This window comes from Hylobates moloch, unplaced genomic scaffold, assembly GCF_009828535.3.
Source record: "Hylobates moloch isolate HMO894 unplaced genomic scaffold, HMol_V3 SCAFFOLD_2, whole genome shotgun sequence".
Lineage (NCBI taxonomy): Eukaryota > Metazoa > Chordata > Mammalia > Primates > Hylobatidae > Hylobates > Hylobates moloch.
The window spans coordinates 165485924-165502816 of record NW_026652277.1 but is presented as its reverse complement, the minus strand read 5'-3'; the positions used below and the strand labels follow the sequence as shown (position 1 = coordinate 165502816).

The following is a 16893-nucleotide window of genomic DNA, read 5'->3' as shown; positions in this document are numbered from 1 at the left end:
AGAGCTAGGGCCATCCAAATTCCAGGAACTGTAAAGCTAACAGGTTTCTAGCTGTCAACATTTGAAATAGAATCTACAGGAGCCAAAACGTTTGAAATAAGAATGTGGTCAAATGTGTCCCTGGTATGAACTTTCAGCTGACTAAAACAAACACCGAAATAGCAACAGCGTCCATCTCAGATAAACCTGCTTTCCCAGCAGCCTCCTTGGCTTGTAAGAGATTTCCATTAGTTTTTCTAGAAGAGTACCGTGCTTCCATTGAAATATCAGTCCTGCTGGTGCTGCATGAAGCAACAAAGCTCTGTGACTTTCTAATCTCTGGTTTCCACACTTGGAAATGCTTCCCTGCTCAAGTCCCTATCTTGCAAAGAAACTGTGCTTAGAATGTCAACAACTCACCTGTTTGGAGCTTGTGTCATATCTTCCTCTAGTAACAAGTCTAAGTGGAATTGTGGAATTCTTAGAGCAGTGCAGTTAATCAAATCGTACCCAAAGTACCCAACTGGGTGTCCTGTAGAGATATGAGACCTTGGGAAACATTGTCTTTAAAAAATGTTTTCTTTCAGCATTCCAATTTGGGATGCCTGGAATTTGGTCTTATCCCAGGGCCAGGGACTTCCTGTCCTAGTGCGTGGCAGGCTTCCGAGGCTCTGGAAACACCATCTCCCAGAATCTGGCACAGAGCAAGTCACAGGGCAGGTGCTGGGGGCTAGTGAGAAATGGGGCTGTACTCTCCACAAACAGGCCTTGACCAAGGAGCTCACAGCTCCTTCTCTCCTTGGTATGTATCCCACAAAGATGCTCAAAATGCAAATTTTGAGGCTGAAGTGTAAACCGTTGGTTTGTGTCAATTGCCTTTTCAGTCCTGTGTATATTGGGAAAACAAGCTTTCAAGTAGAAAAAAGGAAGACTGCCTTTTACTTTGGGGATTTAGAAAGAAGGTAGAGGTTTGTGAGCTGCAACATCCAAAACAAAGCAGACACCAGTTTCCTAGGATGTGCAGTTACTTTCAGTGGAGACCGGCTCTGGAATGCAGGACTCTGTAATTTCCCTAGATTTCAAGATCTATTATCTCCCTTGTGTTCCTTATAGTAAGTAGTGATATAAACCTTAAATTATTATTATTATTATTGTTATTATTATCATCTTGGAACGGAGTCTTGATCTGTCATCCAGGCTGGAGTGCAGTGGCGTGATCTTGGCTCACTGCAGCCTCTGCCTCCTGGGTTCAAGCGATTCTCCTGCCTCAGCCTCCCCAGTAGCTGAAATTACAGGCGCTGCCATCACACCCAGCTAATTTTTGTATTTTTAGTAGAGATGGGGTTTTGCCATGTTGGCCAGGCTGGTCTCAAACTCCTGACCTCAAGTGATCCGCCTGCCTCGACCTCCCAAAGCGCTAGGATTACAGGTTTGAGCCACTGTGCCCAGCTTAATCCTTAAAATAAAATGTTTCTGTCCTCTTCTAAGGGGACAGCAAAGAAGAGAGTGGAGGAGTCTGCACTTTTTCTCCCTAAGCAGTCTTGGGAAAACAGATTTCCTAGTGTTAAAGTGTATGATGTGGATTTTAAGAGGTGTAATCCATAAGAGGAGGCACACAGAAGACGTTCTCAAAGTGGAACCAGTGGCAACAGCATCACCCGGGAAATTAGACACACATGTTCTCAGCCCCCACTGAGTCACAGACTCTGGGAATGGGGCCCAGCAAGCTGAGTGCAATAAGCCTTCCAGGTGATTCCAATATTCAAGTTCACACTTGAGGACGACTGGCACAGTGGATAAGGAAGGACCTGCTTTTAAGCCCTGTCTCTGCCACTTAACAGCTGTGTGAGCTTGAGCAAGTTAGTCTTTCTGAGTTTATGGAGAGGAATAAATGAGATAATGTACTTGAAGCACTTAGTGCAATGTCAGATATATAGAAAGCACTCAATACATGTTAGCAGCTATGGTTACTGTTATGTATGGGGGGAAGGAAAAAGGATAGGTCCTTCAACAAATCAGCACAGCATTTACCAGCTTAAAAGCCCTTTCAGATGCTGATGTGATTCCAGGAAATCCAAAGGTCACATACATTCTGTGTGATCTCACCCACACAAAAATTTGAACAGAGCAGTAGTTTTTTATCATCAGAAACCCCACGGAGCTTTTACATTCTGCTCTGCCACCCGCGGGCCTTCAGAGACCTAATCTCCCGTGGTAGACCTTGGTAATCCATCATTTTTAAAAATCCCCATAGGCAATGCTGCAAAACAGCTACTGGAATCAAAGGTGGTAATAGTTAGGGCTAACATGTATTGAATATTTATATGTGCCAGGCACTGTGCTAACTTCTTTATAGATGTCGCTTCATTTAATTCTCACAGCAATCCTATGAGTTAGGTACTATCCGTTTTTTTTTTTTTTTTTTTTTGGGCGGGGGGGGGATGGAGCGGATGGCAGAGTTTCGCTCTTGTCACCCAGGCTGGAGTGCAATGGCTCGATCTCGGCTCACTGCAAACTCTTCCTCCCAGGTTCAAGCCATTCTCCTGCCTCAGCCTCCCGAGTAGCTGGGATTACAGTCCCGCATCATTAGACTCCGCTAATTTTTGTATTTTTAGTAGAAACGGGGTTTCACCATGTTGGCCAGGCTGATCTCGAACTTCTGATCTCCGCCTGCCTCAGCCTCCCAAAGTGCTGGGATTACAGGCGTGAACCACCGCGCCTGGCCTACTATCAGTTTTTAAATTTTACAGGTGAGGAAACTGAGCTATAGAGGGGCTAAGTTACCCCAAGTTCACACATCTGAGAAGCGGTTTAGGACCCGAGCCCAGGTTTGAGCTATTAACTGCACTTCACTGACGCAAAAATAGATGCATTCATTTACTCATTCATCCAACATGCATTGGTTGTTGGTAACCAGGTAAGACCTGAAAGCTAGGGGATATAAACTGAACATAGAGTCCCATCTCCATCCTCAGGAAGCTCATGCCTCCAGTGATGGGGGGCAGGACAAATGGCAGAGAGACCGCCTTATTTTACAAGATGTCATTGTTCTCTGAGAGGCTGAAAAGATTTTCTACCACTAGCTTCCTCCTCTCCATGGCCATTTACAGAATGGGCAAACCAGCCTCCCAGCGGAAGACCAAGCTTGCTAGCGGTCAACGTTCCCGGCAGCTCTGGAAGCCCTTCCAGCGGGCGTCGCTCTCCTCTCGGGGGTGGTACCTTCATTCGGTCCTCCTGTGAGTGTTCCACTTCCCGAGGGAGGCCGAGCACTCACACCGCGGCGAGGGTACGCGTCACCGCAGAGCCGGGCGGCTGGCTCTCCTCCAGGGAGAAAGCCTGTCACTTACACTTTCCTCAACACTGTTAGGAAGTTACCTAGAAAAGTACAGACAGAAGACCGAGGCCTGCGTTTTAGAATCGTGGAGTGTTAGCGCTGGCCAAATCGTTGGACACAATGTAAGCTTGATTAGGAAAATGAGCTCCAGGGTCTCACAGGCGGGGCCTGGAATCTTGGCGCAATCTGCGACCCTCACTGCCTCCTACAGTCGGGGCTGAGCGTTCTTTCAAACAGCCAAAGTAATCACTTAAGTCCAGCAATGATCTCCTCGGAGAAATCAAGAGATCCTCCCTAAGAGACGACCTTGGAGGGCACCGCCCCCGGGGCTGGGCACAGCACGTCTTCCCGGCCCCGGCGCGGGAGGAGGGTTTGGGGACAGCGGCCGCACTCCGGACCCTTCTTGAGATTGCACAGGAGGCGGCGGCAGCGGAACCTTTCTACTCCGCCTCGTTCTCGCTTCCACCCGGGCCCAGTTGGGGACGGACGCACTAGAGACGACCTAAACATGGAGACAGCAGGCGCTGGAACTGGGCAGCCGGCCTCTGGGCTGGAGGCTCCGGGGTCCACGGATGACCGGCTTTTCCTGGTTAAAGGTAAGATGTGTTGTGGTGAGGTGCGGGCGTCGGGGCGAGCTAACCCCGGACCCTGGCTTGCTCTGGAGCGGGCATTCCCACACACATCCCGCTCTGAGAGCCCTTAGCTTGGGCTTGCCCCTGAGTTTAGCCCGCGGAGTCTGGCGGCCCAGGGAGGGTAGGTCGCTTACTGGGTGGAGTCTCCTCTTGGGCGGGGCGGGGGGCAGATCCTGCAAGCTATTCTCTTGGGCGTGCCATATTTCCCCGTCACCCATGCCATTGTTCTAGAGCCTTGCCTTTTCTGATTGCCATCGTCTCTTCTCCTCCCCGTGAGAAACTTCACGCTGTGGTCCCAGGGGAGAGGGGAAGGGAAGCTGAGCCTTTTCTCTGCGCTCGGGAATAATAACTCGGAATGACCCAAGGAACCAGAGGTCGTGCGGTCACGCGTGTTTCTCAGCCGCTGTCATTTACTGTTAGCAAGAGCTGCTTAGCCATGGTTTCTTGAATTTCAAAAGTGATTTTGATTGTAACTCGAATAGTATCTTAAACTTACTTTTGTACATCTTTTTAACCTCTTTTTATTTAATTTTTTAAATATCCCCCCTCCTCCCCGAAACTCTCGGCAGGTGGAATTTTCCTTGGTACTGTTGCTGCAGCGGGAATGCTAGCTGGATTTATTACAACATTATCATTGGCTAAAAAGAAAAGTCCTGAATGGTTCAATAAGGTTGGTGACACTGAAATCCATTCATAGCATTGTTATTGTTATTGTTTAAAATATATGGCAGCTTTTGCATAGAAAAAATAAAGAAAATATTGATGGCCTTTCACATTGCTTTAAGATGTGAATTTATATACGCTCATGGATTCTAGAAATGTACAAATTAACCAACGGTCTTTATTTTCATTTAGAAAGATGTACTTATGTGCTTTCTTAAATTTTAGCAGAACAAGACTTTGAAAGCTTATCTGGTACATTTCCTATTCACAACATGACTTTAAATCTAAATTTGGGCCAGGCGTCCTGGCTCATGCCTGTAATCCCAGCACTTTGGGAAGCCGAGAGGGGCAGATCACCTGAGGTCGGAAGTTTGAGACCAGCCTGGCCAACATGGCGAAAACCCATCTCTACTAAAAATACAAAAATTAGCCAGGTAGCCAGGTGTGGTGTGGCACTCCTGTAGTCCTAGCTACTTGGGAGGCTGAGGCAGGAGAATCACTTGAACCCAGGAGGCTGAGGTTGTAGTGAGCCCAGTTCACACCACTGCACTTCAACCTGGGTGACAGAGCGAGACTCTGTCTCAAAAATAAATAAATAAAGATTCACAAAAATAACTGTGTAATTACAATTTGATGTGTGCTATGGAGGAAAAGTCGTATGTAAAACATCATAAAAAGTCAAGTTTCCTTTCCACTTACATTTATCTTTAATAATCATACTTAAGCCTATTGATACCATAATGGCAAGAGACCATGTTTAAAGTGTGCTTGGATCCCCTCTGAATACTCTAAGCTTATATGAAGCTTCCTAAATCACTGCTATGGGCCTTGTGGGTCATTTTCTCTCTATGATATAGAATGTTTTCAGAGCAGAAATGTATTTTGTGGTGGAAATCAGAGTAGTGCCTTAACAGTAGAGTTTTGGTTGATTTCTAAGCCTAAGTTATGTTAATCCTTGGCTCACTGATCTTTTTAATAATCTGATGAAAACTAGGGATTCTCTGGGGCTGGGGGGAGCATGTACACATATTCACAACTTTCCATCCTATTTCGTTGTTCTGAGATTTGATCATCACAGATGCCCTTCAGGGTCTAACAGTGGTTTTCAAATTGCGGTCCACAGAACCCTGCTGATCCTTGATCCTTGGGTCCATGAAGTCAGAACTATTTTCATAATGATACTAAGATGCTTGTACTAATGGTACAGAGGCAATGGAGAGTAAAACTGCTGATACCTTGGTCTAACTAAGGCAGTAGCACCAAACTGTGCTGAAAGTCATTGTGTCCTTCATTACAAAGTACCTGTATTTTTTAAAGCCAGCATTACTTAACAATGTCCTTGTTGAAGAAATAAAATAGTTAATTTTATTAAATCATGACCCTTGAATAAACCTCATTTTAATATTCTGTGTAAAGAAATGGGAAATACAAGGCCGGGCGCGATGGCTCACGCTTGTAATCCCAGCACTTTGGGAGGCCGAGGCGGGCAGATCACGAGGTCAGGAGACTGAGACCATCCTTGCTAACAGGATGAAACCCCGTCTCTACTAAAAATACAAAAGAATTAAGTGGGCTGGTGGCGGGTGCCTATAGTCCCAGCTACTCGGGAGGCTGAGGCAGGAGAATGGCGTGAACCCGGGAGGCGGAGCTTGCAGTAAGCCGAGATCGCGCCACTGCACTCCAGCCTGGGTGACAGAGCGAGACTCCGTCTCAAAAAAAAAAAAAAAAAAAAAAGAAGTGGGAAATACATAAAGCACATCTATTTTATACTGAAGTAGGATTTTTTTCTCTAGAAAAGCAGTTGAATTGCAAGCTGAACTAGCTACTTTTTTCCTATAGAATATCATTTTTACTTGAAAGAATAACTGACAACTATGGTTATTCGGAAGTGGATATTTGGCAGACATCTTAATAATGAATAAAATGAGCTTGTCTTTTCAAGCAAACAGTTGTCAGTATTTATTGCCACTGATAAAATTCAAGCTTTCAAGTGAAAATTAGATTTTAGAAAACTTTTATCCCAGCACTTTGGGAGGCTGAGGCAGGCGGATCACTTTAGGCCAGGAGTTTGAGACCAGCCTGGGCAACACGGTGAAACCCCGTCTCTACTAAAAATACAAAAATTAGCTGGGCATGGTGGCATGCACCTGTAATCCCAGCTACTTGGGAGGCTGAGGCACAAGAATTGCTTGAACCTGGGAGGTGGAGGTTACAGTGAGCTGAGATCATGCCACTACACTCCAGCCTGGGTGACAGAGCGAGACTCCGTCTCAAAAAGTAAAAATAAATAAAAGAGTAACAAAAATGTAAAACATTGTTTCTCTTTGCACAGTTTTGTTTTGGAAAAGTGATTTTTCATAAAAAATAGGCTTATATTAATCTAGAATGATTTACTATTTTTAAATGACTAATATAATTTAAGAATTTCTTAATTTTAATTTCTAATACATTAAATATTGATAAATACAACCCACCTAATTGAAAGTCTTCAGGGCCCAAATGTAAAGGGATCCTGAGACCAGGAAGTTTGAGAATCCCTGTTTTAGATGGTTCTGTCTCCCTCTGGGAGAACACTGGAATTGGAGTATGACCACTTATCCAGACTCTGTTTCAGAGGTAAAATCGTTTGTAGAAGAACTCAGAGATTTTGGAGCACACAGTTAATGCGTTTATACTGAGCAAGCACCAATCTAAGAATTTCACTTAGTCAGTGCATTTCACAGTTGTCACCTGGAGGTCTTTTCTAACATTGATAATATCTAATATTTGAGTGCTTAGCATGTGCTGGCTGCTCTTCTGGGGGCTTGCCTCATTGAACTCCCCTCACGCCCTATGCAGCACCGTTACGTGTGGTCCCCATTAAAGGGCAGGAAACTGAGGCACAGATGAATTAAGCAACTTGCCCAACGTGGTACTCTTCCCATCTTGGGATACTTCTAGGGAAGAAATGATACAATTTTTAGTAATCTTGCTATTTAAATAGACTTCTATCCGTTAGCCTGGGAATCTAGGTATTAAAACAGATTTAAATTGCAACCCCAGAAGACTTTAAAATGATAAACTTTTCAGTTGGGGACTGCCTACACTGCTTTTATTTTGGAATGGTAGTTATCCTTTTAATGTCCTGTTCTCATTGTCTTAGCTGTGTGTCATGCAAAAGAACTGGGAGTTGAAAAGCAATAATAGATGCTGAATGGACATTCATTTTTCTTTGTAATTCCCTGAATAAACAGAAAGAGGAAGGTGCAAGCTAAAAGTGGTGAAGTAATCTACTCTTGAGCTTCTTTGGTCAATCTATTAAAATAGATCAACATTTTTGTTAACTAGTATATCTTGCATTTGTACATCAGTCTCATAATTGGTAGACTAAATGATGTGCTATGAGAGAAAATAATGTGTATTATATGTCTATTTGGTTAAAATAACTGAAGAAAATACATAATGTTTACACACATGCAAAGTTTACTTAGCTGAAATATCTGGTGTCCCTGCTCATGTTAATATTATGGCAGGAAAAACATTCATAAAATGAGTTATTTTAATACCACTTTAATGTCATTCTGTGAAAATGCCAATGAATGGGGGATAGAGAAATCTTGACAAAATGGTCTAGGATTTTTGTGGAAGAATTAACAGGCAAGGTGCCTTGCATATTCAAATATTTGTGAGTCAGAGAAGGCATGCAATTATTAAGTAGCAAAGCCAGCATTAGACCTTGGGTTGATCTAGCTTCCTAATATCATGTCGCTTGCCCAGAGAGAAATTTGCAAACACCCCCAGAATGCTTATTCTTTCTGCACTGATTGTTTTTAGCTCAACTTTTCTGTCTCATTTCAGGGAAGTATGGCCACGGCTGCATTACCAGAAAGCGGGTCTTCCCTTGCCTTGCGAGCTCTGGGCTGGGGCTCACTCTATGCATGGTGTGGGGTTGGTGTGATTAGCTTCGCAGTCTGGAAAGCTTTAGGAGTTCACAGTGTAAGTAACTACAGTCTTGTCCCTGGTATCTAGATGTTTATTCTGCTTACTGTGTTCTAAATTTTTCTGGTTTTCAAATTTATTTGCACGTAGTTTGGTCACTGTCTGGGGAGATGATGACAGGGTACGTGACTAAATTCTTACTAATAACTAGACAACTTCTTATTACTAATAAACACAATTTTTGAAGGTGGTAAAACTTCAAATATAATTAAGTAATGACTAATTTATAGCTAATGTTCTATATAAATTGACATTAGGGCGGGTGCAGTGGGTTATGCCTGTAACCCCAGCACCTTGGGAGCCTGCGGCAGGCAAATCACTTGAGCTCTGAAGTCCAAGACCAGCCTGGGCAACGTAAAGAAGCCCTGTCTCTACAAAAAAAATTAGCTGGGTGTGGTGGCATGCGCCTATAGTCCCAGCTACTTGGAAGGCTGAGGGAGGAGGAGCACCTGAGCCTCACAGGCTGAGGCTGCAGTGAGCCAAGATCATTGCACTTCAGCCTTGGCAGTGGAGTGAGACCCTGTCTCGAAAACAAAATAGAATAAATAAATAAATTGACATTAGCTATTTGTTCAATAAAATTATTAATTTGGAACAACTTTCTATTGCTGTTTGACATATATATATAATCTTTGTAAAAGAGTTAAAGCATTTTAAAATTAATTATTTAAATTATTAATGTGTTATTTACACATTTTTGGAAAAAATCCTAAAATCTTGTGTGTGTGTGTTTATGTTTGTGTATATATGTAAAATTTATACTTCAAGCTGCAGAGCATTACATTAAGAATGACTGCCTCCTTTTTTTAAACAACTGGTTGGAAGTTCTGTGGACCGGACCCTTCATGACTGGTGAGAATTGGCAGTAGTTTGAGATAGGTGGCAGCGGTAAAGTTGAAAACAGATTGTCGATGTATTTTGAAGGTCAAGTCAGCAAAGATTTGTTGTTGATTGGATGTGGGGTGTGAGAAAGAGTCAAGTTGGATGTCATCAAGACCTTTGGCCTGAGCAACGGAAGGATGGGTGGGGAGCAGCGTGAGAAAAGGAGGCATTGGGAGATAATGTCAGGAGCTCAATCTGTGACTTGTGAGGTTGACACATCTGTTTGATAGTGAGATGGAGAGCAAGTAAGCAGTTAGATATAGAAGTTGAGAGTTAGGGGAGAAGTACAAGGTGAAGATTTGAATTTGAGACTCATCAGTATATGGCTAGCATTTAAAGCTGTGAGACTAGATTAACTCACCAAGGCAGTGAAGGTTGAAAGAAAAGAGAAGAGGTCTGAGGAAGGAACTCCTGGGGACTCCTAATGTTAAGAGGTTGGGGAATGAGGGGAAAGTACCCTACTGAAGAGGGAAATCTCCTTGGCCTGGTGACTTAGACACCAGGTGAAGAAAACACTTCAAGGAGAAGTGACTGACTGTATTGTATGCTGGTGATAAGTTACGTAAGATGAGGACTGATAATTCACCAGGTTTGGCAGTGTAGCAGCCATTGGTGAAATGGTGGAGTAAAGCCTGAGTGATTCAAAAGAGAATAGAGGAGAATCAGAGGCAGTGTATCTAGGTGAGTCTTGAGTTTTGCCACAAAGTGAAGGAAGGAAATGGGGTCATAGCTGGAAAAAAGAATGGGATCAAGAGATAAGTTTTTACTTGTTGTATTTTACATTGGGAGAGTTAACAGCATGTATATGCTGATGGGAATGATTCAGCAGGGAGGAAGAAACTGGGGCAAGTTGGCAGGGTTGCAGGAACAACCTCATAGACATTACTGAGCTTTTCATATTTAGTTTAATCGTAAACAAACATCAACATTACTGTGCTTTCCACTCAGAATACACTGATAGACAGATGATGGTGCTTTTCTCCTAGTCTAACCTTTGTTTTTAAAATTTATTTTTATTTTTGACTTTTTGGAGACAAGGTCTTCCTCTGTCACCCAGGATGGAGTGCAGTGGTGTGACCTCAGCTCACTGCAGCTTCCTGGGCTCAAGCAACCTTCCCTCCTGAGTAGCTGGGACCACAGGTGCATGCCACTATGCCTGGCTCATTTTTTTTATTTTTTTGTAGAGATGAGGTCTCACTATGTTGCCCAGGCTGGTTGCGAACTCCTGGACTCAAGAGATCTTCTGCCTCAACCTCCCGAAGTGCTGGGATTAAAGGTGTGAGGCACTGCACCCGGCCCTCACCTTGATTTTTGAGCTAACTTTGCTGGCTAGTCATTGTTTATAATGCTAAATTAGAGATTGCATGAAAAGACAGAAAACCTGTGACTGAAGATTTTTCATGATTTTTGCTGTTAACCTCAATTTTGCTTTCGACCAATATAAAATCTCTTCTTCCATTTTAGGCATTCTACAGACATTTTAGACATAGCGGATTATTTAATCTTCATAATAACTATCTAGCAGATCTATCCCCCATTTTATAAATGAGGAAATTGGGGCTCAAAGAGGTTAAATCACTTGCCCAAGATGACATAGCTTGTGATTGGCAGTGTCAAGATTTAAACCCAGGTCTGAATCTTCAGATTATTAAGTAGTACTTAGTAATAAAGTTATTAAGCTGCTAGTTTCTATAAAAATGACAATCTGCTAGCACTTTACATGAACTGTGTGGAACTGATATGTGATGTTTGTTAGTAATGTGGGTCACAAACTTAGTAAAATTTTGAGGTATTTGAAAATACGAATAGTCTCACTTAGAAGAGTCAATCCCAGTTTTCATAAACCAACAAAATTAGGTTATCTAAATTATACACTTGATAATTCAGTGTTTGTGGGCTAGAATAATCCAACTGTGCTAGAATAATCCAATTTTTTATTCATAATTATTATGGAATTTCATTTCACATAGAACACATACATTAAATATAAACATACATTTGTATTTCACACAGTGGTATATCATTTAATCAGAGGTTCCAAAGAAGGAGAGGTATTGGAAGCTATCTTATTACCAAACAAAGCAGATATGTTTGCCCAGCACTGACGATGGGTAGAATATGAACTTCTTTGTTTTTTGGCATTGATACAAGGATTCCTGCCTAAATAAGATATTTTGGGGAGAAAAAATATTTTCTGGTTGGCACTGCTGAATATAAGAATATGTGGAATCCTTTTATATTGCATCTTTATGTCATCCAGTGATAAGTAGGAAATATCTTCTCAGCCTCTGCTGGGTACCTGAGATTGGGTTAGGTGCTGGGACCACAAAGAAAGACAGAGTTCCTGACATCTTTACGTCTAACTAAAAAGAGAGACTGCATATGCACTCTCTCTCTACATATAGATCATTAGGCATATCAGTTTGATCTCCATGACTGAGAAGGCCCACAGAAAAATGAACCCACTGATACCTTTTCAAGGACACATCTTTTAAGGTGGTAGTGTTTACTAATTTGCTGATTTGTTCATTCTGAAGTCATTTGCGGGCTTCTCCTGAGCCATGCACTGTGCTAAGACAGGGCTACCCTGTAAAGTGGTAAACCTTACCTGTTGACTTTCTAAGCAAATTCTTATGGTATGATCCTGCTCTGAGGCTTGCAGACAGCAGTGTGGTATATTCACCTCAGCATTTAGAGAGTTTTGATAATTATGAGGTTACCCTGAGTCCAGTAAGAACTTCTGTCACTGTGTACTGTCTCATCTTTGTATGACCAAAAAAACAGTCTCAGTCAGAAAATGTTGAACAGAAATGGTCCAAGTCTATGTACTCAATAAATAACTGAGATGATCATTCTAGATAAATCAAAATCAACTCCAGTGTTGTAAGTAGCTAGCTTGAATTGTATTAAATCTCTGATAGAAACCCAGTTCCAATACAAAAGGGTGCCATCTAATGGCTAACCTAGAGCAGCTCGATGAAAGTGCTTGTAGTTCCTATTTTAATTCACAGCTACATCTGCTGGCCTAAAAGGGAACATGTTTAAAATGCTTAAAGTGAAACTTCAGTTTCTTTAAAGTGTGTATTTTACACAGTGGTATATCATTTAATCAGAGGTTCTAAAGAAGGAGAGGTAGGAGAAGATGTCTTGTTAGACCAAGGCAGGTCAGTTTGCCCAGCATTGACAGTGGGGAGAAATCAGTGCCAGTTCAGTATCTACCCTGCTCCCCTGCCCAGCCTGGCCAGCAAGCACGGCTTGACTGTTCAGTTTGTGTTCATCGATTACTTTCAAATATGGTATTTTATTGTTTGATTATAATTAAGATAGTACTAATTTTATCACAATAACTTAATTGTGGAAAAAAAGATGAACATTTCCTTTGGGTTTGTAGTCTCCTAAATCAGCTGTGTACATGATCATGGGTATGCACGCTGGGACACTATGAGGCCAGGTGAGTGCATACTGGGACAGTATGATGAGGCCAGGTGAGTGCATGCTGGGGCAGTATGATGAGGCCAGGTGAGTGCACGCTGGGACGCTATGAGGCCAGGTGAGTGCACGCTGGGACACTATGAGGCCAGGTGAGTGCACGCTGGGGCAGTATGATGAGGCCGGGTGAGTGCACGCTGGGACACTATGATGAGGCTGGGTGAGTGCACGCTGGGACACTATGATGAGGCCGGGTGAGTGCATGCTGGGGCAGTATGATGAGGCCGGGTGAGTGCATGCTGGGGCACTATGATGAGGCCGGGTGAGTGCACGCTGGGGCAGTATGATAAGGCCAGGTGAGTGTACTCTGGGACGCTATGATTCAGTTGTTTTATCAGGACAGATAGTTTAAGTTTGGAGAATAGTTGAGGTAAATGCTCTAAGGAACTCTTGTACTAAGTGGTAATTTCCTAACTATCAAAGAAGAAAAAGAAACCTTGCTGTTTACATAGTTATTTACATGTAACTCAAGAGCAGTGACTTTTAAACTTTTTTACCTTTTATTATTTATAGTAGGTGTTGATACTTGAAGGATTCTGAAGAGGTTTAGGTTATTTATAGCTAGACTACCTTGCCTTTTTTCCTCCCCTTAGAAGGAGAAACATTAAATATCTAAATAATTCCTAGTTGGTATGATTAGAACTTTATCAAGGGAGTATGCGCTATGTCTGTGGACCTGTGCTCTATGTTTGTGGGGAGGTGGTTATCTCAAAGGACTAGCAGAATTACCATTGCTAACCTTTACTGGGGCTTCTAGAGAATGCATTCATGATGCCTAGTACAGTAGGAATTTACAGATAATTTATAGCTGTTGTCCTCACAGGAGCTGAAACCTCAATTGTAATAAAAATCATCAGTGAAAATGTTCTTAGTTATTGTGAAATACTTTAAATTGTCCAGTTATTTAAATTTTAAAATTAATGTATAAATGAAGGGAGTTTTTGATTTGTTTTTTACCCCTTTACCATGGGATAAGAAGTATTTGTTAGCTGGGCGGTGGCTTATGCCTGCAATCTCAGTACTTTGGGAGGCTGAGGCAGGAGGATTGCTTGAGTCTAGGAGTTTGAGACCAGCCTAGGCAACATAGCGAGACCTTGTTTTTACAAAAAAATTTAAAAAATTAGCCAGCCATGGTGGCACGTGCCCGTAGTCCCAGCTACACAGGAGGCTGAGGTGTGGGAGGAGCACTTGAACCTGACTGGGAGGTTGAGAGTGTAGCAAGCCAAGATCACACCACTGCACTCCAGCCTGGGTGACAGAGATCCCGTTTAAAAACAAACAAAAACAGTATTTATCTTCACGTATATATTGAGGACCTTTTTATTCAAAAAAGAAAAAAAAGACAGCCTTGGGTATTTTTTGTAAAAATATGTACTCGTTAAAAAAAAAAATCAATGTAGAAAAGTACAAAAAAGCAAAAATCACCAGAAATCCTACTAAGTTGTAATCATAATTACAGTAGAAGCATCTTTTTGGACCATCTTGTGTAGGCATATTCATAGAATTGTATAGAAATGCTGTTTTACTGCCTGCTACTCTGGAATCTTTTTTCACTAAACAGTCACAGGAACATCTTTGCACAGCAGAGTATATAAATCTCCATCACTTTTAATCACTATATGGAACCCTATTGTATATTATAATCTATTTAATCAGTCTTCTGCCAATGGCATTTAGATTGTAATTTTTCACTATTAAATACCATAGGAAACCTGTAGGCATACATCTCATTGCACAAAAGATGTTATTGTTTGTTGAGTCAAAGTGCATTTTTTAAATGTTTTTGATGTTTGTTGCTAACCAGCCCTCCAGAAAAGTTTATACAAAATGCATAAAAGTTTCCTGGCATCCTTGCCCTGTGTGGCTTCTATTACTCTGAAATTTTTGCCAATCTGATTGATAGAAAATAATCCACCCCCACCCCCAACTCTCTTCCTGTATCTCTGCTGAGTCCCTGCTGCTAGAAAGGCTTTTATGGAAGTGATTTGTGATTGGAGTCTTGCACAGCTTTCCAGGACCCGTCTTGCCTCCTCTTCTGCTGATAGATGTTGCTGCTTTTTTAAGAGCCCAGACCTCCTTTTCTTTAAAAAACAAAAAGTAAAACATGTAAATAAAACATATATTTTAAATGTCTCTATAAATGGACATTATACTTTCCTATTATAAGAGAGAATCTTTAAGGGAAGTAATATTGTATCTTTCCTCTAAGACAGTATTGGATGTACTCTAATAATATTTATTTTCTCCAGTTCTTTTTTGTAGCTGCTCCTATGATAATATTTAGGCTCACTTCTTAGTAACCTTATGACCAACTGGAGGGCCTTAGCTAGTAATTACAATCAAATTTCTTTTGGCTCCTTGCTAATTTAAGTTTCACTGGTAGTTTGGCGTTTCTCTTATCAGTACGTTTATTCCTGCATTATTTTTACCTATTCATCTCAAATGAAGCAGCATTGTAGAGTGACTGCTAGAACCCCATATGTAAATAGTAAAACTGTGAAAAAGCTTAGAAATGTTTAACTTTGATGATCTCTAAGGAGGGAAATAGACTTTAAGGGCTATGTACTTTCATTGGCTTAGATCAAACATTAAAAACGAACCTGAGTCTCCTGGCCAGTTGTTTAATGGCAGCCACTTCTGAGGGATCTGCAGGGGAAGTCTGAGAAGCGGCTGAAACATTTCCCTCTGCCTCCTTGCCTCATCTAACTTCAGTGCTTCCAGAGATCTCTACCAGCTTCTGCCCCCAGGAAGCAAGCCTCAATTTCTTATTCTGATTACCATACGTCAGCGTATTCGGCCTCGTTTCCACTTCTTCATAGTGCTCACTAGAACTCCCAGAACAGTCATCACGATCCTGCAGAGGTAGTTCCATCTGTCACACTCTTGGGCCTTCAAACAGCTTGAGGACTGGGGAATATTTTCCCGGAATCATTTTGAAATGAATTGGAAGTAGCACTGCACATCAGTGAATAAGTTCAAGTCAGAGGTGACAAGAACATCTCTATAACTCTTCTTCCCCATTCCATTGCAGCTCTAATAGGTTTAACATCGTAGTGGAGAGAGGCACTTGATGTATATGTGGACATGCAGTTTGGTGACAGAGAACCCGAATCACAGGGACTTGCTCAGTTTAAGATGGGAGATAATGACCAATGTACTTTTTTAAAAAGCCAAGCAGGGGAATCAGCTGTTTTGGCATATTTCCAAAATACCTCTTTCAAACCCACCCGTTTCCTTGTATAAGTAAAATAGGGCCCCAAGCATTTTATCAAGTGGGAATGTGCGACAAGGACTAGGACAGATCAGCTCTGCCATAAAAGCTTTTTTGTTCTGAGGCTTGACACAGATCAGGCTTCATCACCTCGATAATGTTCCCAGCTGTATCCCACAGGAGGAAGGCAGCCTTGATTTCACTTGGGTTTTCTTTTTCTTTGTCCTTAATTCTCTTAATTCTTAGACTGAGCCTAGAAAATTGGGCACACATGAGCAGATCTCTCTAAATAAAGCATTGTGGACTGGAGACCTGATAGCATTTGCTTCCCCCTCAAGCTCTGTTTTAAAAGTTACTTATGATTGATTAGTCACTTACAAATATCTAAAACTGTGGGACAGTATTACACTAATATATAGTTGATATGTACAGTTCGTAAGTATTCACTTACTAGTATATCAGAAAATGATGTTCTCTCAAATGGATTTTTCTACCTGAAATGTTTCTAACAATTTTAAGAACAAATCATTTTCTAATGTGCTGTATATTTTTCCACTATGTAAATTGTGCTGAACATAACTTATTTAACTTTTTCTTGGTGACTCAGATCTATCATTTATTGTTTGCTTCTTATACTGACAGATTCTAGGCTTTTATAGTTCTTCCTTTATTCTTTCTATGAGTTTTCTCGATTCCAGTTTGGCTGTTGTAACTTCCGACTGTCC

The 16893-nt window shown here is 41.8% G+C and overlaps 1 protein-coding gene across 1 annotated transcript in view; it reads left to right on the top strand.

Annotated features, from left to right (window-relative positions):
* The first annotated feature begins 3444 nt into the window (after positions 1 to 3444).
* The window catches only part of TMEM242 (transmembrane protein 242), a 28256-nt gene continuing 14807 nt past the window's right edge, over positions 3445 to 16893 (top strand). Inside the window, exons 1-3 of the mRNA XM_032161197.2 lie at positions 3445 to 3909; positions 4515 to 4615; positions 8446 to 8583. Of these exons, the coding sequence (XP_032017088.1) occupies positions 3822 to 3909; positions 4515 to 4615; positions 8446 to 8583 (327 nt within the window). The 5' untranslated portion in view covers positions 3445 to 3821. The remainder of the gene's footprint in view (positions 3910 to 4514; positions 4616 to 8445; positions 8584 to 16893) is intronic.